This window comes from Eulemur rufifrons, chromosome 6 (assembly GCF_041146395.1).
Source record: "Eulemur rufifrons isolate Redbay chromosome 6, OSU_ERuf_1, whole genome shotgun sequence".
NCBI classification, from domain to species: domain Eukaryota; kingdom Metazoa; phylum Chordata; class Mammalia; order Primates; family Lemuridae; genus Eulemur; species Eulemur rufifrons.
In genome coordinates this window covers 104,255,372-104,281,329 of record NC_090988.1, presented here as the reverse complement: position 1 = coordinate 104,281,329, position 25,958 = coordinate 104,255,372, and the positions used below count along the sequence as shown (strand labels likewise).

At 69.3% G+C, this 25,958-nt stretch overlaps 1 protein-coding gene across 2 annotated transcripts in view; it reads right to left on the bottom strand.

The window, feature by feature from the left end:
* Positions 1–25,958, bottom strand: part of BRSK2 (BR serine/threonine kinase 2) — a 44,688-nt gene that overhangs the window by 3,919 nt on the left and 14,811 nt on the right. The window contains exons 2-15 of one of the 2 annotated variants that reach the window (XM_069471910.1): positions 13,912–14,006; positions 12,380–12,465; positions 10,531–10,671; positions 9,134–9,250; positions 8,693–8,726; positions 8,449–8,517; positions 7,806–7,952; positions 6,860–6,891; positions 6,398–6,562; positions 6,220–6,317; positions 6,002–6,152; positions 2,450–2,510; positions 1,536–1,743; positions 1,021–1,069 (exon numbers count right to left, since the gene is read on the bottom strand). In XM_069471910.1, the coding sequence (XP_069328011.1) occupies positions 1,021–1,069; positions 1,536–1,743; positions 2,450–2,510; positions 6,002–6,152; positions 6,220–6,317; positions 6,398–6,562; positions 6,860–6,891; positions 7,806–7,952; positions 8,449–8,517; positions 8,693–8,726; positions 9,134–9,250; positions 10,531–10,671; positions 12,380–12,465; positions 13,912–14,006 (1,453 nt within the window). Of the gene's footprint in view, positions 1–1,020; positions 1,070–1,535; positions 1,744–2,449; positions 2,511–6,001; positions 6,153–6,219; positions 6,318–6,397; positions 6,563–6,859; positions 6,892–7,805; positions 7,953–8,448; positions 8,518–8,692; positions 8,727–9,133; positions 9,251–10,530; positions 10,672–12,379; positions 12,466–13,911; positions 14,013–25,958 lie in introns of those variants that run through there. The other variant, XM_069471911.1, reaches the window with a different exon arrangement.

Genomic DNA, 25,958 nt, shown 5'->3' with positions numbered 1-25,958 from the left:
GCAGGAGGTGGAGGCCGCTGAGCAGGTGCTGAGCCACTGGCGCTTTTTCCCAACTTTCCCGAAAAATGTAATTCCGAGTGTTCATGAAAGTGCTTGACTCCAGCAGAAATGGCAACTTGAGGCCTGACCAGAGAATACAGAAGCGTCCCCTGCATCCAGTACCTCGGGGCCACAAAGCACCCTGCCTGGGCACCCCGCCGGGAAGGTGGCCCTGGCTGGCCCAGGGGGTCCGACTTGGGTGGGGTCCTGGGCCCGACGGCCGACCTGCTCCAGGCGAGTCCAGCGCCGAGCGGTGGTTTCCCTCAGCGACCTCGTTCAGGGCCAAAGGCAGGAGGAAGGTCCCACCCGACGGCTGCTTCCGAGGTCGTGTGTGCGAGGCCCCCACGGCCCTGTCCTGGCTGCTGCTCGGTGGCTGCCTGCACGGGCTCGCCCTGCGTGTTCACGCATGTTCACACGTGTGCTGTGAGCCACCGAGACGCTGCCCCGTGACAAAGGCTGTCGTGGAGAGCCTGGTGCCGGGTTCTCTCCAGGGCCAGACAGCTGGGAAGGTGGCCACCACGGGGACATCTCGGTGTCCGGTGTCTGCTGGGTCTTGCACGTCGGTGAGCGGAGGGCTCGGATGGCTTCTGCCCGGCCCGCCCTGCCCTGCACCCACCCCCGCACCGCCAGGCCCCTGTCCCACGACTGGCCTAGGCTGTTGCTGCCTTAACACCCCACTGTCCCTACAAGCCTGTCTGCTCCTGGGGACCCCAGGCCTCTAGCTCTGCCCAGGGCACCCCTCATCCTCACAGGCTGTGGCTTCTGAATGAGCTGTGCCCTCCCGCAGCCCCCCGACCTCCCGCCCCTGCAGCACTCCCGGCTGGGGACTGTGGAGACTCGGCCCAAGACAGGCCCTGCCCGCGGCAGGAGGCGGAGGGAGGGACCCGGGAGCTCGGCCTGCGTGCGGGGGGCGGGGGGGTCCCCACACCCTCCCCTGCCGGGCTGGGCCCTGGCGCCAGGCTTTGAGCATGAGCCACTTACTCTGGGGATGACTCGGGGGTCAGGTTGGACATCTCCTCCGGCGTCGGAACTGCACGAGGGACGGATAGGGAAGGCATGGTGGGTGCGCCGGCCACGCCGCACCGAGGCACCCCAGCACCGAGGCAGGGCTTCAGAGTCCACCCTGCCCCGGCCACCTGAGGGGCCGCCGGGCCCTGGGGCCATGGGAGCCTCTGGTGCCCAAGTCGTGCGGGGCCCCTCTGGACGCCAGCAGCCCCAGACCCTGGTGCCGCGCTCAGGGCAGGCGGCCTGAGACACACGTGTGGGCAGCTCCTCAGCATATGGGCCCTGCCCGAGACACGTGGGCAGGCTCAGGGACACGCAAACATGCAGAGGTGCTGCCCGGGGCCCCGGTAGAACATGCCATCAAGGGCACAGGCCCGTGGGGGGCAGCGGGGCAGACGGGGACCCAGGCGCTGCAGTCCCTGCACGCCCCTCCCCCACAGCCCCCTCCCCACACCCCTGCCGGGCTCTGGTGCCCCCCAGGCAGGGCTCACCTTGCAGTTTCCGGCGGTGGAAACGGGGTGAACCCAGGAAGCTGTTCTTGATGGAGTTGAGCCGCGTCCTCCAGGGCACCCCTCCGACGCTGGGGCTGGACGGCGGCGTGGGGTTGGGCGTGCCGGCTGGGCTCTCCTTTGGCGTGTGGACGGGCGTCCCCTTGGGGGTGGGGAGGGGACTGCCCCTCGGTGAGGGGTGAGGGGTCACCTGTATGGTGGGGACAGATTTGGTGTTTGGTTCGGCCCCGGTGGGCGGGAGCCGGGTGGCGGCCGGGCACAGGGCCAGCTGGGGGCCCGGGCAGGTGGCGGGAGGCCGGGCCTGGGTGCCGGCTGGGAGTGGGTTGGACTTGGTGCCCTGCAGAGGCTTGTCGCTCAGCTTGGCCTTGCACGGCAAGGTCTGGGTCTTGGGGTTGGGCCTCGGGGCGGCCTGCGGCGGGAGGACGTGTCCAGGCCGCGAGCTGCTCCCACAAGCTTCGGGCTCCGTGGAGGCGGCCGGGGGGCAGGCCACAGAAGCCGGCGTGGGGGTTGGGGGGGGCAGGATGAACTTTCTAACAGGCTACGGGAGACGCAGGCAGCAAGCGGTGGGGGGAGAACCCGCCCCGAGGGCCCGCCCAGCCCGCATGCACACACGGCGCCCGCAGGACCAGAGACATTTGAGCAGGACCCAGACGGACCAACGGGGGAGGCAGCGGGCGTGGCGGGGAGGGTTTGCCACAAAGGAAAACAAGTGACGGACGAGAAAACAAAAAGAAAACAAAACAAAAAACGTGCAGTTAGCAAGAGCAGCCCAAGCCCCGCGCCTGTGCACTCGGGTGGGACAGCTTCCCGGGCGGGGCCCCGGCAGCCTGCCCCCCACCCCGCACACTCGGACAGACGACGCATGCAGCCGTGGCCTGGGACCGCGGGGCACTCACCCGGGGGCTGCTGAGTGGGCTCGTGGACAGGCCTGAGGAGGCGCCGCTGATGGATCGCGACCTAGGACACAGCGCAGGGCCGAGACTCGGTGGGGGCCGCGGCTCGCCTTCCCCGAGGGCCCCTCCACGAGGCCTGGAGCTCACCAGGCCCTGCCCCGAGGGAGGGGCCCTGCAGCCTGCGAGCCCAGGGCCGGCCGTCGGAGCCCAGCGGGCACACCCGGGCCCTCCCCAGCTCACCACAGGGGGTGGCACTGGGCCTTCGGCAAGGCAGAGGGACGAGGGGACTAGACAGGACTTCCTGTGGCTGCAGCCCCACCTGCTCCAGGCCCTACACTGGGACCTCTGCCCCAGGGCCCTGCTGCCCAAGCCTGGCCGGCCTCCGAGCTGGGCTGTCACCACGTGGGCCACCAGCTGGGCACTAGCCCAGCTCTCCACGCCCATAGCTGCCCACGAGAGACGCCAGGGCCAGCCCTCGCCTGCCTTAGGCTGCACCTGGGGGCCTGGGCAGGGCCGCCGGGGGACTCCTCCCCTGCCACCCCCTGGCGGGAGACCTGGCCTGGCCCGGCGCACCCCGCAGAGACGCAGGCCTGCGGCTGCCCCCGGGCAGGGCCAGGGCTGGCAGCTCCACCGCACCCGGAGTGCAAACGCCTGCCTGGCCCCGGGCAGCGGCACCTAGCAGACAGGTGAAGAGGCCGGAGCGCAGAAGACCACCCAGGCCTGCCCCGCTAGCCAGTGGCCTGGAAGCCTCCACGGCGACACCCCTCCAGCTCCCCAACCTGACACAGCCAAGGGGCTGGAGGTGGCGGTGACCCCATGCCCAGCTCCGCCTGCCACGGCCAGGACAGCCCCCAGGGCCAGGGCTGGGCCCAAAGATTTCGGAAGCTGATCGGGGAGCCGGGTCGGCCCCACCAGAACCAGCGACCAGGAGCGAGGCCCAGGGCCTCCTGCGGAACCAGCGGGAGCTTGTCACCTGGCACCAGAAAAACACAAAGGAAGTAGCTGGAGGACGGGGTGGGGAGCCACGTCCGGCCAGGCGCCCCGGGGACTCTGAGCTACCACTGCCGAGGCAGGAAAGACCGCGCGACCCCAAGGGCAGCCGGGGCAGGGAGGTCCGGGGCAGGGAGGTGCGCCGCGGGGACCGGGCAGCAGCCCCAAGGAGCAGCGCCGCCCGCCTGGGCTGGGGCCTGGGAGGCCCGGCCCTTGCAGAGGCTTCTCTGACCTTGGGCAGGAGGACAGGGATGAGGGTCGGCGTGGCAATGAGGTGTGGCACAGCGGGTACCCTGTGGCAGCTGTGGCCCTGGGGCCCGCACATGGGCCCGCCACCAGCCTCACACCAGCACCCGCCATTGGCCTCTGCAGAGCCCGGCCCAGGCTCTGCCCCTGGCTCGTGGGACAGGTCCACTGCCGGGCACCTGCGAGCCAGCCCCGCCACCAGGCCCGCTCGTCTGCCGGCTGAGGCAGCGCAGCGTCTGGGGCCGGGAGGTGCGGGGCGCGTGGTCAGGGTGTGTACCTGTCTTCTGTGCTGAATTGGGGGTGGGCCTCAGCGATATCCAGGCTTTTACTGAACACTGCTTTACTACAGCAGGAACAAAGCAAGAAAACAGAGTTACCGACTCGGCCACACAGACACGGGCCAGCCACCGGGCCCGGGCCACGCGGCGAGAGCTCCACGCAGGTCTGAGGCCGGTGCGGACAGCACAGAGGAAGGTGGGCAGGGAGCCCTGCGGCCACAGCACACCCCACCCTGGTTGCCTGCCCGGCAGGTGGCCTGGCCTGGCTGCGGGGATGCCCGGCCCCCCCTGCCCCTCCACCCCAGCCAGTGGCCCCAGGAGGTCCAGTGCCAAGCGGCTGGGGTCCCTGCTGGCTGTAGGTGTCCAAGCCAGAAGTGGAACTGGGTTGGGGGTGGCAGGGCAAACTTTCCAGGACGGTCCACACCTGGACCTCCCGAGCACCCCGCCCCGAGGCAGCCGGGTCTGGAGACTGGGAAAGCAGCGGGAAGATGAGGCCAGGCAGTGGGGTGGGGTCTGGGACTCAGCCCTCGGCCTGCACTGCAGGGTCAGGGAGGCCGCAGAGAGGCAGCCACGCAGGCAGGAAACGGGCACCTGGGCCACCAGGAGGGGTCCTGCCGGGGCAACGTGTGCCCTGGACAAGCAAGGTGCCAGAGAGAGACCAGGTTGGCAAAGTGTGCCAGCAGCCCAGGGCAGTGGCCCAGACTGGCTGGAGAACTGGAAGGGGGTCCTAGAGGGAGCCCGGGGAGGACCCAGGACTACCAGGGGGCTGTGGTCTGCAGGGCCACCAGCACCAGGCTCAGGGCTGGAGACACAGCAGTCTGTCCTCAGGGCGGACCGGCTGCCTTGTGGTTTCCCCACAGTTCCTGGCCAATTCCTCAGGAGCATCCCTGCCCTGCCGCAGCACCCAAATCCCTCTCTGGGAGCAGGGCGGGGGCGAGGGGCGGGCTGCCCAAAAGTGGCCAAGCCTACTGGGACACATGGGTGGTGACCACAGGCCCCAAGGCTGGCCCCAGACTACAGGGAAGGCGGAGGCTTGCCCTGGAGGGGCCGCACCGGCTCCAGAGATCTGCTGGGGACCTCGCACAGCCCAGCCCAGCCCTGGCCTGGCCTCGGGCTCTGCAGAGCCTGGGAGCCTCCGTCCATCCAGGGAACGTGTCGGGCAGCCCAGCCCATCAGCCCCAGATTCCACTTCCTGGCCCCACACACCACCACTGGCCGCCCAGACCTCAATCCATCAGGTGGGGAACAGACTCCTAGGCCGGTGGCTTCAAAAAGGTGTGATCACAGGCAGCTCAGCCAGGCAAAACTAAAGTCAGGTCAGCCCAGTTCAGCTCAGTCATGCCCAGCCCTGCCCCACCCAGCTCCATCCAGCTCAGCCCAGCCCCACCCAGCTCTATCCAGCTCAGCTTTGCCCAGTTCAGCCCAGCCCAGCCCAGCTGTGCCCAGTTCAGCCCAGCCCAGCCCAGCCGTGCCCAGCTCAGCCCAGCCCAGCCGTGCCCAGCTCAGCCCAGCCCCACCCAGCTCTATCCAGCTCTATCCAGCTCAGCTCAGCCCAGCCCAGCCCGGCCCAGCCCCACCCAGCTCTATCCAGCTCAGCTGTGCCCAGTTCAGCCCAGCCCGGCCCAGCCCCACCCTGCTGCACCCACTTCAGCCCAGCCCGGCCCAGCTCTATCCAACTCAGCTGTGCCCAGTTCAGCCCAGCCTGCCCCAGCCCCACCCAGCTCCGCGCTGCCCAGCCCGACCAGCTGTGCCCAGTTCAGCCCTGCCCAACCCAGGTGCACGCAGTTCAGCCTAGCTTAGCTCAGCCCAGCTCCTCCGTTCAGCCCCACCCTATTGTGCCCAGCTCAGCCGCGCCCAGTTCAGCTGTGCCCAGTTCAGCCCAGCCGCATCCAGTTCAGCCCAACCCAGCCCGGCCCAGCTGTGCCCAGTTCAGCCCCGCCCCTTGCCCCGCCCCCACGCAGGGCCCGGCCCCATCCCAGGTGGCGACGCTGCCCCGCTGCCCCAGCGGGGCCCAGGGAGGGAAGCGCTTGGACGCACGCACCTCTGGCTGTGCTGGGCCATCTCGATGGCCCGGCGCGCCGGCACCGGGGAGCCGCCGTCCGTCACGCTGAGCACCTCCATGGACTTGCGCTCGGGCCGCCGCTTGCCGTGTCGGTTCAGCATCGGGGAGTCCACGCGCTTCCGCGGAGGGTCTGCGCACAGACGGGGCTCAGCCGGGGCAGGGGCTCGCGGGGCGCAGGGCGGGGCTCCCGGGCGTACCTATCTCGTTCCGCGGGGGCAGGTCCTCGTCCTCCTGGCTGGGGTACCTTTCTTTCCGGTCCAGGAGGAGGAAGTAGATCATCTTCTCCTGGTTTTCCCTGCGGGGCGACATGCGAGGCGCTGGCACGTGCGCCCTCCCGCGCGCGCCCCCACGCCCGCCCGGCCTCCGCGCACGCACTCCTCCGACAGCAGGTCCTGCAGCAGCTTGTTGCGGTCGCGGAAGCAGCCCAGCGAGTGCATGCTGTCCAGCACGTCCGGGTCGATGTCCTCCAGGCTGGGCAGCGAGCGGATCTGCACCTTGCGGGGCGCTGGCTGCTCCGGCTCCGGCTCGTTCTTGCCCCCTCTGTGGACACAGGCCCGGCCGCGTCACTCACCTGGGGCGGGCCGGAGGCTCCTCCCCCAGGCGGCCAGGAGGGTGGGAGGCCTACCCGCACCTGGCACACCTGGCCCGAGTCCTGCGCTCTCCCTGCACCGGCCCTGGGGGCCTCCTGCGTCCTGCCCGCACCCCGCACCCCCGCCAGGGCGGCCGAGGCGGGGGCAGGGCCTGCGCTGGCGGCGCCCTCCCCCCGCCGTCCCTAGGAGGGCCTCCAGGCCACAGCGACAGGCAAAGCAGGCGATTAGTGGGTGAAAAGCTACTTACATATACCATATGTGTTTCTGAATGTGCTCTAGCTACAAGGAAAGAGAAACAGGGAGTTAGTACGGAGGGGACAGAGCCCGCATTAGGAGGTGACGGAGGGGTGCCGCGACAGAGCAGAGGGAAGGGCAGCAGGGGGGCCGCGTCCCAGACCTGGCCAGCACCCTGCCCGCTCCTCAGGAGGAGATAAAGGTCTGGGGAGGAGCGGGGTTGGCAGAGGGTTCCAGGCAGGGCAGGGGCCTGGGTGAGGAGGAAGAGGCAAGGTGGGAAGCGGTGGCCCCTGGTGGCCCCGGCTCCAGGCAGGACCCAAGGCAGGAAGCAGGGAAGCAGCCGGGCCCACCTGTGCGGCGGGGGCAGGGCTGGGTGCAGGTGCGAGCAGGAGGCTGGGAGGGCTGCCAGCTACGTGGCCCCTCTCCCCCCCGACTGGGCGACTGGGCGCAGCTCACAGGGCGGGAGGCGACTGCTGTCCTGCCGGGCACGTGCCGTCCTGACACCGGACAGCCCTGGAGGCGGCCGGGAGGAGCGGCTGGGGGCTCCCCTTAGCGCCCCCCACCCGTACAGCTGATGCTGTCACTCAGGGGACAACTCACACTGCCTGACCCCCCTCGCCTCCAGAGCGCCACAGGCAGGATGGCGGTGATGGGGGAACCCCCGTTGCCATGGCACACGTATGGACTCAGGTCTGTCCCCCACCTGTGCACCACGCCCACCCCTGCATGTGCCCAAACACAAACCTGGCACAAGGTCACGCACACCTGGGCAGTGACCCACTCACCTGTACGCACGTCCCCCCACATGCATGCTCCCTACACACCTGGACAGTGCCCCACACACCTGGGCACACCAGCACTCGCCGCACCACGCTCACAGGCACAGGGGGACGCCCAGCCACACCTGAGGAGCCCTGGGGGCACCGGAGGAGGCGCGTCGGGCAGGGGCGGCCACGCACCGTGAGGCGCCGCGCGGCGTCCACCTCGATCATGCCCCGCAGCAGGCTCTGGCAGTCGGGCGGGATGAAGTGCGGCATGTGGAACACGCCACGTTTGACCTTCTCCAGCAGCTGCCGCAGGTTGTCGTCGTCGAAGGGCAGCGCCCCCTGCGGGTGGCGGGGGTCAGAGGGCGCGGGCGAGAGGTGGGGGTGGGGTGGCGGGGGGGGGGTCCCCACCGGGTGGAGCGAAGGCGGGGCTGGGGCGGGGCAGCAAGCGGGCGGGGCGAGGGCGGGGCCGGGCGGGGCAGCAGGTAGGCGGGGCAAGGGCAGGGCTGGGGCAGGTCCTGGCCAGGTGGGATGGGGGCGGGGCCGGGGGCAGGGCAAGGGCGGGCTGGGGCGAGGCAGCAGGTGGGCGGGGCTGGGGCGGGGCAGCAGGTGGGCGGGGGCTGGTCCTGGCCGGGTGGGGTGAGGGCGGGGCTGGGGGCGGGACCGGGGGCGGGGCAAGGGCGGGTGGGCGGGGCAGCAGGCGGGCGGGGCGAGGGCGGGTCCTGGCTGGGTGGGGTGAGGGCGGGGCCGAGGGCGGGGCTGGGTGGGGTGAGGGCGAGGCCGAGGGCAGGGCTGGGGGGCGGGGCCGGGGGCGGGGCCTGGGGCGGGGCCGGCTCACCACCAGCAGGGCGAACAGGATCACGCCGCAGCTCCACACGTCCGCCTTGCGGCCGTCGTACTTCTCCCCCTGCAGACGGCAGTGTCCGGGCATTGGCGCGTGCAGGGCCCGGGGTCCCGGGCCTGGGCAGAGGGTCTGGGGGGAGTCAGCCCAGGGACGGGCAGCCCAGCCAGGGCTGGAGCGGGCCGGGGGTCTCGCCCAGAGGGGCTGGCCTGTGGGCCCAGGGCTGTCTGGGGCTACTCACCCGGATCACCTCCGGGCAGGCGTAGTGAGGGGACCTGAAGGCAAAAGCAGCAGGTTGGGGACAGGCTGGGGACAGAGGCTCAGGACTTGCAACCAGGCCTGGCCACCTGCCTTGCCTGGACCTGCTCCTGCATCCCTGCCCCTGTGCATGGTGGGCCCAGACCCCCACACGGTCCTGAGGGGAGACAGACCATGCCAGGCAGCCTGGGAGCCCATCAGGGCCAGGCCCCACGGCCACGAGTGGACACCAGGAGCCCCATGGAGGTGGAGGCCGGTCCCAGCCTTAACCCAGGCAGGTTAGGAGCCCTGGAGCGGGGCAGGCTTCCAGGGGCCTGTCTGCCCCCACCTCGCTGCACCTGGCCCAGGGGTCCGCGCCCAGGCCCAGGGGTCCACTACAGCTGTCCAGGCCCCAGAGAGCCTGCAGCCAGGAGGGGCCACTCACCCGCAGCTGGTCTCCAGCAGGCTGTCGCCCACCTGCAGTGACGCCATGCCAAAGTCTGCGATCCGGATGTTGTTCTTCTCATCCAGCAGCAGGTTTTCGGGCTTCAGATCCCTGTGGCTGGGGAGGAAGGCCAAGAGGCTGACTTGGGCCCTTCAGGCCAGGGAGACCCCTGCCCAGGGCCATGCCCCGCCCCAAACTCCAAGTCACACAGCTGGCCAATGGCAGCCCAGCCTGGTGATGTCATAGGCAGCCAATCAGAAGGTGCCTGCCTGGCCTCTGGACCTGGTCCTCGGGCCAGCTTCCTGGTTGCCCCCGGCCTCCCCCAGGAGCTCCTGCTCCCACCACACCTGCTCTGGCGGAGGATGACCCCACAGGCCCGGCCAGACCCCTGTAAATGCCAAGGAGCATCCCACACCCCTTGGGGGGTACCTGGCAGAACCTTCCTGAGTCCCCTGGAGGTTGGCAAAGGATGCACTGCCCAGCCCAGGGGACAGGCACCGACGGGGCACCGGGGGGGACAGGGCACCGGGGGGACACGGCACCCAGGGGGGACAGGGCATCCAGGGGGACATGGCACCCGGGGGGGACAGGGCATCCAGGGGGACATGGCACCCGGGGGGACAGGGCACCCAGGGGGGACAGGACATCTGGGGGGACACGGCACCTGGGGGGACAGGGCATCGGGGGGACACAGGGCATCCGGGGGGGACAGGGCATCCGGGGGGACAGGGCATCCGGGGAGACACGGCACCCAGGGGGGAAGGGGCACCCAGGGGGACGGGGCACCGGGGGGGGGCAGGACATCCGGGGGGACAGGACATCCAGGGGGGACAGGGCACCCGGGGGGACAGGGCACCCGGGGGGACAGGGCATCCGGGGAGACACGGCACCCAGGGGGGAGGGGGCACCCGGGGGGACGGGGCACCGGGGGGGACGGGATATCTGGGGGGGACAGAGCACCCGGGGGGACAGGACATCCAGGGGGACAGGGCACCCGGGGGGGACAGGGCAACCGGGGGGGACAGGACACCCGGGGGGACGGGGCACCCGGGGGGACAGGGCATCCGGGGGGACAGGGCATCCGGGGAGACACGGCACCCAGGGGGGAGGGGGCACCCGGGGGGACGGGGCACCGGGGGGGACGGGACATTTGGGGGGGACGGGACATCTGGGGGGGACAGAGCACCCGGGGGGGACAGGGCACCTGGGGGGGACAGGGCACCCGGGGGGGACAGGGTATCCAGGGAGACACGGCACCCAGGGGGGAGGGGGCACCCGGGGGGACGGGGCACCGGGGGGGACGGGACATCCGGGGGGGACGGGGCATCCGGGGAGGACAGGGCACCCGGGGGGACGGGGCACCCGGGGGGACGGGGCACGGGGGGCAGGGTTCGCACCATATGGAGTGGCTGTGGCAGAAGTCCAGTGCCGAGATGATCTGCCGGAAGAACTTGCGAGCCTCTTTGGGGGTCAGCCTTCCCTTCTTCACCAGGTAGTCAAAGAGCTCCCCGCCGGAAACGTGTTCTAGCACCAGGTATCTGCGGGAGACAGGCAGGCGTCACTGTGCCCAGCTGTGCTGCCGGCCACCTCCCGCCCAGGGCTCACGCTGCAGCCTCCTGGCCCGCCCGGCCTCCATCCTGCCCCGGGGGCCCCAGAGCAGGGTGGACCTCAAGTGGCCGGGGCTCCTGGGTGGCCCCCTGACAGGGGTCTCGGCAGACAAGCATTTGCAGAGACCCTGGAGGAGGCGGGGCTGTCCCCCAGCGGGGCTGGACTAGGGCAGGTCAATGGCTGGGGACAGCCTTGGCTCTCCGGCTGAGCGTGGCTGGTGCCCTGGGGCCACGGGCGGGCATCATCCCGGCAGGCTCAGGACACGGCCTGGTCTGCAAAGCAAGGCCCTCGCACCTTCTGGGCCCCAGCCCTGGGCGCGGAGGCTGCTGGGCCTGGGCTGCCGTGCAGGGGGCCACGGTGCGAGGCGGGGTGCAGTGTGGCAGGGACTGGGGTCAGGGAGAGCAGGTGTCTGTTTCTGGCGGGGGTGACAGGGTGCCCGGTGGTGCCTCCCCACGGTGCTCTGTGCTCCCCAGCTGCACGCGAGAAGCAGACTGCAGCCTCCCTGCCCTGGGGGCAGCCAGCGTGGGGTCTGGCCAGGTGGGGGCCTTGACACTCGGGGCAGCTGTGGGAGCAGAGACGGCCCCTGGGCGGGATTCCAGGCAGGAAGGGCCCAAGGCTCAGCGCAGCCCAAATGGTGCCCTGCGGGGTGCTGTGCCCGCGGCGGGGCGGAGCCCATCAGGCCCCGGCTCCCTGATCCATCCCAGGCCTTTGCCAGCCGTGCCCACCCGCCCGCGCCCCAGCCCTGCCCTCCAAGGAGCCTCCCCAGCTCGGGGCCTCCACGCTGCAGTCACCCCATGCTGTCCCTGCGTGTCACACAGTAGCAAAGAAGTGACTAGTCCCACATTGCTGTGTGGAGGGTGCCTGTCCCGGCCTCTGTCCCCACCCCAAACTCACAGGACAGCACCAGGACACCGTGAGCTGTGCTGCTGGGCCACAGAGCCCAGGAGCAGAGGAGGTGCAGGTGCTGACCCCCGCCCTGACCCGCCGCCACAGCCCCCAGGCCCACAGTGACGAGGACGGTGGCCTGCCCTGCATCCTTTGTCTTCCTCGCACGTTGCATGCTGGGAGCTGGCCCTCGGCACCGTGCTGGCCCTACAGAAGTGGGGAAGCTGAGGCCCAGGAGGCCGAGCTGTTTGCTGGGGGCAGCTGGGGGTCCGGCCCGGCTGGGTCCTCAGGCAGACCCCGGGGCAGATGACCCAGGGGCTGCAGCAGCCCCTGCACCGTCCCTCCTCCGACTCCACATCGAGGGCCCTGCCCGGCCAGTGACTGCTGGGCCCCCGCCCGGGCAGGGGCAGATTTCCGCTGGGCCTGCAGCCGTAGGGGACGCAGGGCCCAGGCCGGGGCGGGGTGCAGTGGGAGGGGAGGGCCAGGTGCTCCTGCCCCTTGACCCCAGGCCCCCAGCCCCAGGAAGCCTGCGCCCTTGCGGGCCTCCAGCCAGCGGCTCTGCGAGCTCCCACAGAGCTGGCCCCCCGCGGCCCGGGCTGAGACCGCCACCTCTCGGTGGCACCGCAGACACACTCCGCAGCCCTGCCAGTGGGGCCGCGGCCTCCCGCCCCCGCTGCGGCCCCCCTGCCCGCCGCGGCCCCCCTGCCCGCCGCGGCCCTGCCTCCCCGGCTCTCCAGACCCAGCAATACCTACAAATATTTTTTGTTTTCATAAACGTCGTGCAGCTTCAGGACGTGCGGATGCTCGATGAGCTTCAGGATGGCGATCTCACGCTCCACCTGGGAGGGACCAGAGCGTGTCAGTGGGCGGGGAGCGACCTCCCTGCCCTCACCGCTCCGCCGGGGGCTGCATGTGGGGCCGCTCGGCTGGGGGGGCAGGCAGGGGTGTGAGGGCTGGGGGGCTGCAGGGGGAGCTAGGTCAGCCGGCACCAGCCCTGGTGGAGGCCCCCTGCCCCACACTGCTGGGCAGACGGCAGGCTGGGTGCCAGAGCAGCAGGGGTGCAGTCCCGAGACTGGGGAGGGACGGTGGCTGTCCTGGGCCCATGGGCCGCCCCTGCACCAGCTGCCTGGAGCCTGGGCTCAGTCCCTCCTCGCTGCGGGAAGCCCAGGAGAAGGGGCCGGCGCAGATCCCTGAGGAGGGGCGGGCAGGCTCATGCCCTGCGTGCCAGTGGGCTCCATGGGCAGAGTGTGGCCCCCACAGGCCTGCGGCTGGCACTGCCCCCCGGGGAGGGGCAGGAGGGGCCCAGAGGGCGGCCCCCCTGCTCCGCCCGCCTGCTTCCTTCCTGCCTCCATGCGGGTGGGGGGACGCCGTCCCGCTTCTGAGCTGGGCGCAGGGCAGGTGAGCAGCCGTGCCCATGGCGGGTGCCAGCGAGGACACAGGCTGGCTTGGGCCCACGCCCTCCCCCTCCCAGCAGGGCACCGGCACCTGCACCCGTGGGCAGGGCTCCCTTCCCACACTGTTCCGCGGCCGCCCGGAGCCCAGCTGCTCCTCAGGGCGGGGTCAGAACCTGCCTCTCCCTGGGTCCCCGTTCAGCCGTCTGACCTGCCCCTGCCCCTGCCCCTGCGGCCTCTGTGCCCCCCGTGCCCCCTGTGCCCCCCGTGGCCCCCGTGGCCGGAGTCCTTACAGACCTAACTGGCTCTCCCCCATCCCCCGCTGCTCCCGCCCTGCGCCTGGGGGAGAAGGGATGAGCCACAGAGAAGGTGCAGGGCCTCAGCCACGGCCTCTGGTGACAGGGTCCCCACCATGCCACCCCCCCGCCGGGTCCCAGCCGACCCAGGCCTGAGTGTGGCCAGGAAGCTGAGGGTCTGGGAGCTGGGCACTGTCCCGCATAAGCGTCGGGATGCCCCGGGAAGCCCCCCCACCGACAGGCTGGGTGGCCCTCAGCTGCCTCCACCGCACGGGGACTGCCTGGTCCCCAGTGGTGACCACATCCTGTGAGGCCAGCTGAGGCCAGGCCCCCAGCGGAGGAGGGGGGCAGGGTCTGCCTGGCCCTGACAGGGAAAGGCCTCCCCTCTGTTCTAACTGGGGGAACCGGCTGCCGGCCTCTCCCTTGTCCCCTGTCCCCAGCCAGGGGCTGCTGCCGCGTGGAGGCAGGAAGGAAGCAGGCGGGTGGGGCGAGGGGCCGCGTGGGGCAGCCTAGGAGCAGGGACCCTCCCCCGCGGGGCCCACGCGATGGGGTGGCGGGTCCCCAGGCCGTCCTCCCCGCTGGCTGGGCGGCGTCTCACCTTCATCAGCACAGACTCGCTGAGCTTCTCGCGGTTGACGATCTTGATGGCCACCTTCTGGCAGGTGACGCAGTGGATCCCGAGCTTCACCAGCCCTGCGGGAGGGAGGCCGCGGCTCAGACCCCCCCGGCCGCGGGGGTGCCCACCCCGCAGAGCTGCCCTGCCTGGGGGCTCCACCTCCTCGGCCCGTCTGGACCCCACCCCGCCCCACCCCAGCCTGGCCACTGTCCCCGGCCCTTGGTCACTGTCGGGGCAGCTCAGGGCCACCTGCCCCCCGACGTCTTCCTCCCACGAACCGGCCCTTCAGCCTCCTCGTGCCCCTCCCCAGGCCTTCAGGACCCCCAGCCAGGGAGCCACGGCCAGCGCCTGCCTCACTCCTGCCCCGTCCCAGCAGGCTGTCCCCACAGTCCCGCCAGAGACCCCCCAGAGATGCAGAGATGCCCCCGCCTTCTGTGCGTCACGGCCAGGCACCCCACCCACCTTCCCTCCCTCGGGGACTTCGGGGACCTCAGGCCACCACAGCCCGGCTGCCGCTGAAGCCCCACGGGACTGAGCTGTGGCCTCGGCGCTGGGCGGCTGCCCAGGGCCTCCCCACCACCGAGGGTCCCAGGTGTGTGGGGCCGTGTCATCGCAGCCTCTGCCCGCCGGTGTCACACACGCAGAGCCCGACTGGGAGTTCCGCTCGGCCGCGATGGACGTGGCCCTTCCAGGGGCTCGTCTGTGACGACAGGGTGGCCACGCCCGCTCTGCAGGACCCCAGAGCCCCATCCAACTCCAGTGGTGGCTCTGGGCAGAATTTTGTTGCCGCCACCTAACGGTGACACCGAGCACCTTCCCGCGGTGTCGACGGCTTGGGTTTGCTCTTTGCGTGTTCCCGTTGCACGTTTTCACGCTGGCGTGCACACCGCGTGCGTTTCCTCAGCAACTGGCAAGAGCCCTTGGATTTGTCTGGGAGCCGATCCTTCGTCACGTGCGTCAGGAACGCACCCCCCACCCCGTCACTGGCCATTAGCTTTTCTCCGCCTCTTGTGTTGTTTGGCTCACTCAGGGCCTGTGTGTCTCTCGCTCGGTGGCCCGGCCTGCCTCGCCCACGGTCCCGCTGCACCTCCTGCTGCCCAGCCAAGCGGCCGAGGCGTGGGCTCCTCCCCTTCCACCCCGAGGTGGGGGGCAGGGCCTGGCCGTATCGGGGGAGCCGGGCCAGGCGGGGCCAGGACCCTGTGTGGGAGACACGGCTCCCCGGCCGCAGGAGTCCCTGCCCCACGCAGATGCCCAGGGACGGGCCGCGGGGCCAGCGAGCTCCTGGGGCCTGTCTCCAGCGGCCTTTGATGCAGCGCAAGGGCCTGCAGGGCCGATTCCGCTCACACGGAGCACGCGGTGGGGCAGGGAGGCGGTGGGGGGCGTCCTCCCTCCATAACTCAGCGCCGGGCAGCGGTGCCCGCAGCCCAGCGACACCACCTCCTCCGGGACACACTGCGGCCCCAGCCCGGGGCTGGCGCTGACCCGGCACCTCCTCCCCGGGGCCCCCGGACACCCGGCCACGCCAGGAGGCCCCTCCCCAGACAAGAGGCCGCCTGCTCCCCCGGTCAGGAGGCGCCGAAGGCAGGATGCAGCCCACACACGCGGGACACAGCAGGAGCGCCCCCGTCCAGCGAGGCCGAAAGGCGGCGGACACACGCCAAGGCAGCGTGACCAGTGATGAAAGCCTCACCCCAAGGGGCACGAGCTCCTCAAAACCCGCGTGGCGAACTCCCGGGACGGCGCAGCAGAGATGGCAGCAGCTATGAGGCACGACCCCACCGGCCCCGACGGCCCCCAGGAGTGGTCCCGAGACCCCAGGGACAAAGCGCCGGCCCCCTCCCCCCAGGACGTCACCAGGGCAAGGCTGGGAGGTGGGGAGACAGCGCCTGAGGGCAGATGGGCACTGCGGGGCCAGCTCGGCAGGTGCTTCATTGGCAAAAATGGGAGCACTCAAAACGCTCTCCCGCCAGTGACCGCCGATCGTCACGGCACAGGGAACGCACACAGAGCCCCCGAGCCCGACGCACGGCCCAGCGGCCACGGAAACGCTCACTGGCCGGCCGCAGTGGGACGACGCTGGACACAGAGCACAGGGACCTGTGCAAGGATGGCGCACGTGCACACATACGTGCACACAAACACACGTCCAGTGCACACATGTACACATGTCCAGTGTGCACACACATCCAGTGCACTCAGGTACACAAGTCCAGTGTGCACACACACACGTGCACACACGTCCAGTGCACTCAGGTACACATGTCCAGTGTGCACACACACACGTGCACACACGTCCAGTGCACTCAGGTACACAAGTCCAGTGTGCACACACACACGTGCACACACGTCCAGTGCACTCAGGTACACATGTCCAGTGTGCACACACACACGTGCACACACACACGTCCAGTGCACACACATACACATGTCCAGTGTGCACACACGTCCAGCACACCCAGTGCACACACCCAGTGCACACATAAACACATGCACATTGAGCACATACATGTGTACACAAACACATCCAGCACATGCATCCAGTGTACACTCATACACATGTCCACACGTCCAGTGCACACATACACAGTCCACACACTACACACACCCAGCACACACACCCAGCGCACACATAAACACACACATGTTCAGCACATACATGTATACACAAACACATCCAGCACACACACATCCACTGCACACACGTACGCACATGTCCAACACACCAACACACATCCAGCACACACATGTACACACATATCCAGTGCACACACACACGTGCATGCATGTCTAGCACACACGCCCTGTGCACATGCACGTGTGCACAGACTTCCAGAGCACACACACACACCCTTCGGTGACAGGAGCCAAGCGTTCCCGTGGGACGATGTGGTCCTGCTTCCAGAACAGGAAAGCAAGCAAGTAGCGAAGCTGGAGGGAGGCCGGGTGTGGTGGCGCCTGCGGTCCCAGCTACTCGGGAGGCTGAGGCAGCATGATCGCTTGAGCCCAGGAGTTGGAGGTTGCTGTGACCTACGGGGACACCCCTGCACTCCAGCCAGGGGACAGAGCGAGACTGTGTCTCAAAAAAAAAAAAAAAAAAAAAAAAAAAGGCTAGCAGGAGCCTGAGAGCAGCCCTGGGCCAACTTTCCGGAAGGTGAATAGTAAAACGATGGTGCCGTCCCCTGTGACCGCCAGCGGTGCTGGCCAAAGCCGCTGGGCACCGCCTGCGCCAGGCGCGGCTCTGGGCGGGGCCTGTTTCACCCCCACCTCACAGATGAGAAACTGGGGTCACGCCGCCCAGCGGCACGCACATCTCAGACGCTAGCAGACGACAGGCCGGGAGCAAGGTGTCCCCGAGAGCCCGGTGCTCTCCTGGGGGAGGTGAGTGGACGGAAATCCGGCCTTGGGCTGGGGCAGGGGGCCTCCCGCCCCCACCCGGGCTCAGGTGAAGGGGCCTCACCGCAGCTCTGGCAAGGGGCAGGGGGAGCCCTGCTGCGTCCTAGCTCTGCCCACCCCCGGTCTCCACCTCCCTTCACTTGTAGCTCCTCTCCCCAGAAAGTCCTTGCCCTGAAGACTCCTACACACCCCTCGATGCCCAGCGCGGAGGTGTCCCTCTGTGATTAGGCTTCCCTGACGCCCCAGGCAGCAGCACAGCCCTCTCTGACCGGGTTTCCCCAGACCTGGGTCCTCTGGGGCTGGATGTTTGGGTGCTGAGCGTTCCTGCCGCGCCCCTGAGCTCGCCCGCGGCCTTCCCGACCCAGCTGCGGCCCCCAGGACGGGGCCACGACCACCCTCAGTCGCCCGGCCCTCCAGCTCGCCGGGCTCGTTTTCCAGTTGTGACTCCATCTCTGATCACTGTCTCTCCGCAGCACAGGCTCACACCGAGACAGGAAAAGCACCCGGTGACACGGAGGACGGCACGGGGCCGTGCCGGGGGTGGGCTCGAGGCAGTGAGGAGCCGCCAGCTCAGACCGGGCGCTGCTCCCACAGGAGGGAGCAGAGGCAGGAGCTGCCCAGGCCACAGGCATCGCACTCGGGAGCACAAACTTGCGCCTTGGCCAGCCCGGGAGAATCAAAGGGCGCGGCCCGGCCCTGGTGCCTGGGGGCAGAGCCGGCCCCGGCCCAGGCTGGCCACTGAGTGTGGGACCCTCCGCTGCCCCCACACCGCCGCCCAGGAGAGAGAGGGGGCAGCTCTGCGGGCTGCCCCCAGCCCCCTCGGCCGGCCTGGTCCACAGCCGCCCCCCAGGGGAGGAGACGGGGTCTTTGTTTACTGGGCCAGGGCACCCTGAGGGTTGGTAGGGGACGGCCCCAGCATGCGCTGACCCTCCGGAGCCCTGGGCGGATGATGGGGCGTGGGGGGCCTCTGCCCTCTGACCCCGAGGCCAGCGTCTTTCCAGGGCCCTGCTGGAGGAGTGGGCAGAGCACAGTGGCCACCACTCGGCGGGGTCCCCCGGGGGCCTGCTCCACTGCCCAGAGACGACATGGGCTGGGCCCACTGCCTGTGGCTGGGTGGCGGTTCCCAGGGCGACGGTGCCAGCAGCGGGGAGGGACCCTCTGCAGCCCCCACCCAGCCCCAACCCGTGCCAGCAGTAGCCTCGCGGCAGGCGGGGGCGCAGCCTGGGACCCCCTCCCTACACAGACACGCGGGTTCTAGTGGGCCAAGGGCTGCACCCGCCGGGCCCCTCGCTCCCGGCCCGCCCGAGTGCCCTGGCCTGGCACCCCCAGCCCACCCTCCCTGCACCATCTGGCAGCAGATTGCGACGCCCAGGCACAGGACTGCGCCCCCTCCACCCCCGCCCCGGGCAGTGCCTGCACCCGTGCAAACGCACCTCGGGCACACGCTGCTCCCCCCGTCCCGGCCACCCTGCCCTTGCTGGGGGTCCTGAGCCCTCCCCAGCTGGCCCAGCCCATCCTGAGGGTCCTGCACCCCAGGCCCTCTCTGCCGCCTCCCATGTGGCTGCTGCTCCGTCTGCTGACCCCGCAGCCAGTGACCGCCCTCTTCGAGGGACAGTGCCCGGGGACCCAGCCCCACCCAGAGAGGACAGAGGCGCCGCCCCTCGCCGGCCGCCTGCCTCCAGGCCTCACAGAGGCTCCATGAGCTCCCGGCACCCAGGGCCTCCCCAGCCCACCCCGGCCGCCCTCTGACAGATCCAGAACCGGCTCCCCCAGAAGGCAGCCAGAGCCCCCCATCTGCGTGTCCTGCCTCCTCCCATCTGAAAGGACACAGGGACAACCTGGCGGAACAGCCCCTGCCTTCCCTGGGCAGGGCCCAGCACACGTGTGGTGCTGCCAGTGCGCTGCTGTCCCCAGCAGACGGGAACCAGAGCCAGGGTCCCCGAGGGCACCGCCCCCCCGGGCAGGCGGGCCGGCTCAGCACCGCCCTGGGGCACACGCCCCGCACCCCACACGGCAGGCACCGGACAGTCACGGGCCCTGCCTCGCGGAGCCAGGCGAAGGGGTGTGCGTGGGCCTGAGCACGCGGCCACCAGACACTGACGCCAGGCAGGCAGTGACCGTCGGAGCAGCCTGTCACCACAAGGCCCCATCCCCGGAAACGGGCCTGCTGGAGGAAGAGGCGGCCCCTTGGGCCTGGGGCTTCCAGGAGCCCACTGTGGGGTGGAGACCCAGCCCCAGAGCCCCTCAGCCCCACCCCGTTCACCAGGCGCCCTCGACTCAGTTGCTCTCACAGCTGCGCCCCTGCCAGGGGTCAGCTCCAGAGGCCTGAGGTCCACCCGGGAGCAGGCGGCCCGGAGCCGCTGCTGTGCACCCCAGGCTCGCAGTCCTGCCCCCTGCCGGGGTCTCCCCTCCTGGGGGGCGTCTGCCAGAAGGGCCACCTCGGGGACCCCGTCCCCTCACCCTAAACAGGGCGAGCTCCGAGAGAAAAGGGCGGGAGGTGACCCATCGCAGGGGCCCAGCGAGGAGGAGGACAGGGTGGAGGTGGCAGGGGTGCGGTCGGGGGCTCTGCAGAGCCGGAGACGCTGTCCCTGGTGCTGAACTTGGCCTGGGGCCCACGGAAGAGCCGGGCGGCTGCGCCAGGCCCGGCGGGGTCGCGGCGCCCTCCCCTGCGGGCTCCGGGGGGCCAGACCCACCGCAGGCAGATGCGCCAACGCGCCCGGCTCCCACCCCGCCAGCTCCTGTGGGCCGAGCTCTGGAAGCTCCTCAGAGACCAGCGTGGGCCCCCTCTGCCCCCAGGCACCGAGGGTCACTTGCGCCCGGACGGAGCAGACCTCATCCTGGGCCGGGGGCTCTCTGGGGGCCAGCTCCGCCCTCCGTGACCCATTCCCTGGACGTCCTTGTCATGGGGGCGCTGTGCTCCTAGGTGTGCGCCGGGCGTCCGTTCCCTGGGGACAGGAGGGAGCCCCCTCCATCCCCAGCTCTCCGGAAAATGGATCCGCAACGCTGGACGCCCCAGAGCCCGACCTGCCCCCTGGCTGGGCCACCCACAGCCGGCAGCGGTGGACACCCTGGGGGGCAGCTGGGGCCGGGCAGCATCTGTGCCCTCCGTGCCTGTGCTCTGGGCCGCAGTACACACGGCACACAGCAGCCCCCGAGGCCTGTCCCCTGGTGCCACCCCATGGCAGCCTGTGTACCCAGGGAACGTGGCAGGGAGGATGGGGCATGCCACAGAGAACCCTACGCTTCCTCCTGGGCGCCGAGGAACTCAGCTGCCACCTTGAGTCCACGTGGGGAGGGGCCGCAGCCCCCAGCCTGTCCAGCCTGCGGCCGCGGCCACCCCCCACACTAGACCTGAGCCGGCTGGCGGCTGGTTCCCAGGCTGGGGCACCCCCATCCTGAGGGGACCCTGTCCCCTCCGTAGCACCCGGCTCTGCCCTTCCCGCCCCGGCAGCCTTCTCTTCAGCGGACGCCCGATCCCGCCCCCGCCGGCACGGACGAGCACCGGGGCAGGGCGGAAGGAGGCCCAGCCCGGGCTCCGACACACGTCCCGCCGCCTGTCCGCCCACCAGTGCCAGGCGCAGCGGCAGCGGGGGGGTGGGGGGTGGCTCGTGTCTCTCGGGAGACGACTGTTCACGCTCGGAAAAGGAACCTCTCAAATTAAATTAATTAAGCCCTGAAATACTTCACAGGCGCTGCAGACGCTGGCGCCTCCGCCTGTTCCCACCCTCTCCGCCCGGCACCCAAATACAAGGGGCTGCCTGCCGCTCGGGGGGCTGGGCTGTGCTGGCCCCGAGCCCCTCCCGGGGGCTGCGCCCTGTCTGCAGCCCAGGGATGGACAGTGAGGCTGGGCCGGGCCTGGCCGCCCTCCTGGGGCGACACCAGCCCAGGCGTCTCCCAAGACCCTCTCCTGCCGTGGGAAAGACTCGACGAGGACCCCCCACCCTGCAGTCCTGGCACCTGCACCTGCTCCCGCCCCTCCAAGGGGTGGCCTGCGATGGCGCCCAGGGAGAGGCCCAGCGGGAGCCAAAGCAGCATGGGGCCCCCTGAAACCCGCAGGCAGTCGGACGTGTGCTTCTGGGCCCCCCCAAACCAGCAGGCAATGACACGTGTGCCTCCAGGGCCCCCTAAACCCGTAGGCAGGTGGACGTGTGCTTCTGGGCCCCCCAAAACCCGCAGGCAGTCGCACAAGTGCTTCCAGGGCCCCCCTGTCTTGCACTCAATGGGAAGGTGCTGACAGAAGCCACCACCAGCCCTGTGGTCACGATTTACCCGTCAGCACCCTAGGGACACAGGCCCCTCCCCAAGACACTGGCACTCATGGGCACCTCGGGAGGTGGGCGCCAGGCTTGGCCCAGAGCCAAGGGGGGAGGAGCCCCCGAGGTGTCTGCTGAGCAGGAGCCGGAGGGCGAGGACAACCCGGGGCGGGCGGGGGGGGGAGGGGGCTGCAGGGAGGAGGGGTCCCAAGAGGACGTCCCTGACCCAGGTGACAGGGAGGAGGCTGGGCTGGTGCAGTTCTGGGGGCCGAGAGAGGTGTGGGGGGCCCAGGGAGGTCCAGGCAGGGTCTGCGTGGAGTGGCTGGCAGAGCCCCCCAGGCACGACCCTCGCGTGGCCCACCCTCCACAGAGAGAGGGTGCCTGGCGGGGACGAGAAACCTCACAACATTCCAGAACCCTCTGGAAGACGCAGGCGGGGTGCAGGGACACGGGCTGCAATACTTGGGAGCACCCACCGTGGGAGCACCCACCCACCCGCGGGAGCACCCACCCACCCGCGGGAGCACCCACTCACCACGGGAGCACCCACCGCGGGAGCACCCACCCACCACGGGAGCACCTACTCACCACAGGAGCACCCACTCACCACGGGAGCACCCACTCACCACGGGAGCACCCACCCACTGCAGGAGCACCCACCGCGGGAGCCAGTGCAGGGACGGCCTGAGTCAGCACCTCCTCCCTCCGTGCCGAGACAGGGTAACAGCCAGGGACGTGTGCCCATCAGCAGCCTCAACACACACACGTGCACACGTGTGCACACACAGCTCTAGGCACACGGCTGTTCCCAGAGCCCCACCAGGCAAGGATGTCCCACGGTGTCAGTGCTGCTGGGGCTGGAACTGAGCAGCGACCCCTGACCCGGCACGGGAAGGTCCCATCTGCAGGGTGGGCGGGTTCCAAGGCTCTGGTGCAAGGAGGGCTGGGAAAGGCTGACCCCACGGCACCCCCGCGTCGGCACTGGAGGCCGCGAAGGGCCTGGGACGCACGTGAGCGCCGGAGTCTTCTCTGCCGCGTGACCTCCTGGGAAGTCCCCAAGGCAGGCAGCAGACCAGGGAGCCGCGGTCGCAACCGGGCAAGGGACGCAGGGGTCTGGGACAGAGGCTGCCGGGAAGAGAAGGAGACTTGACGGAATGATGGCGAGTCTGAGCCGGCTTTGAAAGCTGAGTTGTGACCAACAGGTAAACGGTGACACTAACAGAAAGGCCACTTGGACCTCCTGAGAACATCAGGGGACGCAAACGCAAAGTCTCACAAACGCAGACCGTTCTCGGATGTCACCAGAGAGAACACCCTCCAGAGGGCCAAGCCCCTGACAGTCCCAACTCCAGAAAACCGGGTCTCAGGGCAGAGCCCCAGTGCACGGCCCGGCCCCACTGACGAGGAGGTGACCCGGCACCGCACGATGTCCCCACGCTGATGACTGTGGAAACCTGTGATGTTTGACCTCCGAGCGCCGACCGTCAGGCCCCCCAGGAGCCTGGCCCGGCTGGGAAGGGACAGAAACGCTTCACTTTAAGAAACCAAAGGTAGAAGCCACTGTCGGGCAGGGCCACGGGTGGGACAGAGGGGTGGGGACAATGAAGCGCTCCTCTGGCAGAGAAGAGACGGCGGCCACTCTGGGGAACAGGTCTGGGGACACAGGGCCTGTCTCACTTTCCGCAGCAGGGTCACCAGGGACTGCCCAGTGGTGGCCGACCAAGGCTCGGACGTGAGCCCCCCAGAAGCATTCAGACCGCGGGTGGCTCCGAGAAGTGGCTCTGGGGTGGCCAGGACACAGTGCTGTCACCTGAGTCCTGCAGGCCAGGCCGGGGCCCACGACAGCTGCAGCCACAGACAACACCAGATGCTTGTGGCAACTCGGAGAAGAAATCTCCCGTCTGTAAACCAAGTGAGGTATTTGGGCTTGTACCGCAAAGGGCTTCGGGTTTTCTCCCCCACTTCATTTTATTCGGTTAATTTTTATTTTATTTTACCAAAGTACTCAATTGGGAAATTTTTTAAAAAACTCATCCTTTGCCACGGAGAATTTGAGAAACGTCGTCGTAAACCGTTAGCGACTCGTGAGCGCGGAGACAAAGCACCGGGACCAGCCCCAGCACCGCGGGTGACAGCGCTGGACACGGACCCGCAGCCCCGCGGGACGGGCCCGGCCCTCCCAGTCCCCCGCCTTGCCCGCCGATGGGTGGTCTCAGGCCCTGGCCACTGGGAGGTCCCCGTGTGCCCAACGCGCACTGGGGTTCCCACGGGAGCCAACGGTGAACTCAGCTCAGCCCGGGTCCAGGTCCCAGCTAGCGGGGGCGTCCCCAGATCTGCAGAAACTAAGTCACAGGACAGAACTGTCCAGAATACTCGCCCGCCCAAGGCTGGGTGCCCGGGGCTTCCCCTGCACCCTCCAAGGCGACAGTGGCTGAGGGGAGCCGCAGGCCACGGCCCAGCACCGCTCGCCAGGAGGGCCACCCGTGGGCGCTGCACAGGTGACAGCCCACGGTCCCACGAAGGAAGGGGCAGCGTGCGCCGGGGCAGGCCAGGCGGCAGGAGCAGCCCAGCGGGGGCGGGGAACGCGGTGCCCTCTCTGCAGAGACTTTAAAAACAAAAATAAAACTGGTTAAAACTGGGTCTACCAGAAAACAGCCCGGCAGTGCCTCAAATGTTAGCCAGAATCACCGCGTGACCGGCAGCTCCCCGCCCGGGCGTCACGCACAGAGCCGAGCGCGGGCCCGGCAGGTGCGGCACACGGGCGTCCGTGGCAGCGTCGCTCCCCACAGCCGAGGGCGGGACGACCCCAGTGTCTCCCGGTGGACGACGGGGCATCACTCAGCCACGACAGCAAGGAAGTCCCGACACACGCTACCACACGGAGGACCTCGAGGACGTCACGCGGAGTGGAAGCAGCAGGGGGAACAAGAGGCCACGTGTCGTGAGATTCCATTTGTACGAAATGCCCAGAGCAGGTAAATCCACGGGGTGGAAAGCGGACCAGTGTCCCCCACCGGGGTTGGGGGTGAATGCCGATGGGGCAGGAATGTCCCCAAGCTGCTCAGAGGCAGGTGGAGGCTGCGAGACTCTCAGAATGTGCTAGATGCCCCTGAATCGGGCACGTCCATGGGGCTGAGTTTACGTCATGTGGATTCCATCTCAGTCTGGAACAGAAAGACGGCCAGGCACTCGCCCGCGGTCCCAGCACTCTGGGAGGCCGAGGAGGGAGGATGGCTGAGCCCGGAGGTGGAGGCTGCAGGGAGCTGAGATGATGCCACCGCACCCCAGCCTGGCAACGAGCAAGACCCCACCTCAAAAAAACAAAGAGCAAAAAAAGCAAACTCGGTCTGCTTTTCACCACCACACAATGACGATTCTGCACAACGCTGGTGACAAGGCAACATCCCTCCCCAGACACAGCTGTCCCTCGGTCTAGGCGCTAAGGAAACCAGCGCCGCTCACGCCGTGCCGGCCCAGCGCACCGTGAGGCTCCGCACCCTCGCACAGACGTGGTCTTTACGCAGAGGTTCATTCCTGGGATCCCAGAAACCTCAGCCCCCCCCCAGAGAAGGCGAAGCCCCCGGTGCCCGGGCACCCGGATGCCCACTCGCTCCCACGCCACCTCCGCCCGACCGCGGGGACGTCTGTTTGCATTTGGAATTTAACACAATGGGATGATGGGAACTGCGGGGGGGGGGGGGCACTTTTGGTCAACACAAATCTTTAGTTTCTCCGTATGTGAAACATTGAATATCTTTAAATTTAAAGCTAAATTCTTCTTTTTAAACTAACGAGTATTTGTTTTAGAACCACAGAATGGATCAAGAAAGCAAAGTTATCACTGAGCATCCCACGATTCCCAGCACGTTTCACTGCACAAAGGAGCGTGCGGGGCAGGCTGTGGCCGCCCGGGTCCCAGGGACAAGCCTCGTGTCCTGTCTCCCCACGGCTCCTCCCACGCAGCCTGGGGACACCTCCCAGGAGCTTCTGGCCCTGGGCCGCCGATGCCCCTGCCGACAGCAGGACGGGCTGTCGGGGTGAGGGGTGCAGCAGGCCCCTCCTCCTGGCCCCCTGTTCTGCTCGGGAGGCTGGGACAGCGGGCGGAGGCCTCGCAGGGGGCCTGGGCCTGCAAGGCCATCGGGGGGTCCACGGGGAGCCAGGCCAGGACCCGGGCGTGGGACAGGGGCAGAGGTCAGCAGAGCTGGGGGCACCAGGGAGAGGTGCCAGCTTGCTGGGAGGAAGGTGGCCACATGGTCCCGTGGTCTTGCCTCTGTGGCACCCCCCTCCCCGGCCCCACGAGCCCCCACGCACCTGCTGCTGGTCCTGAGCGGGCTCAGCCTGGGCTTCCCTGCAAGGCTGTGTCCGCTCACACACGGGACTGTG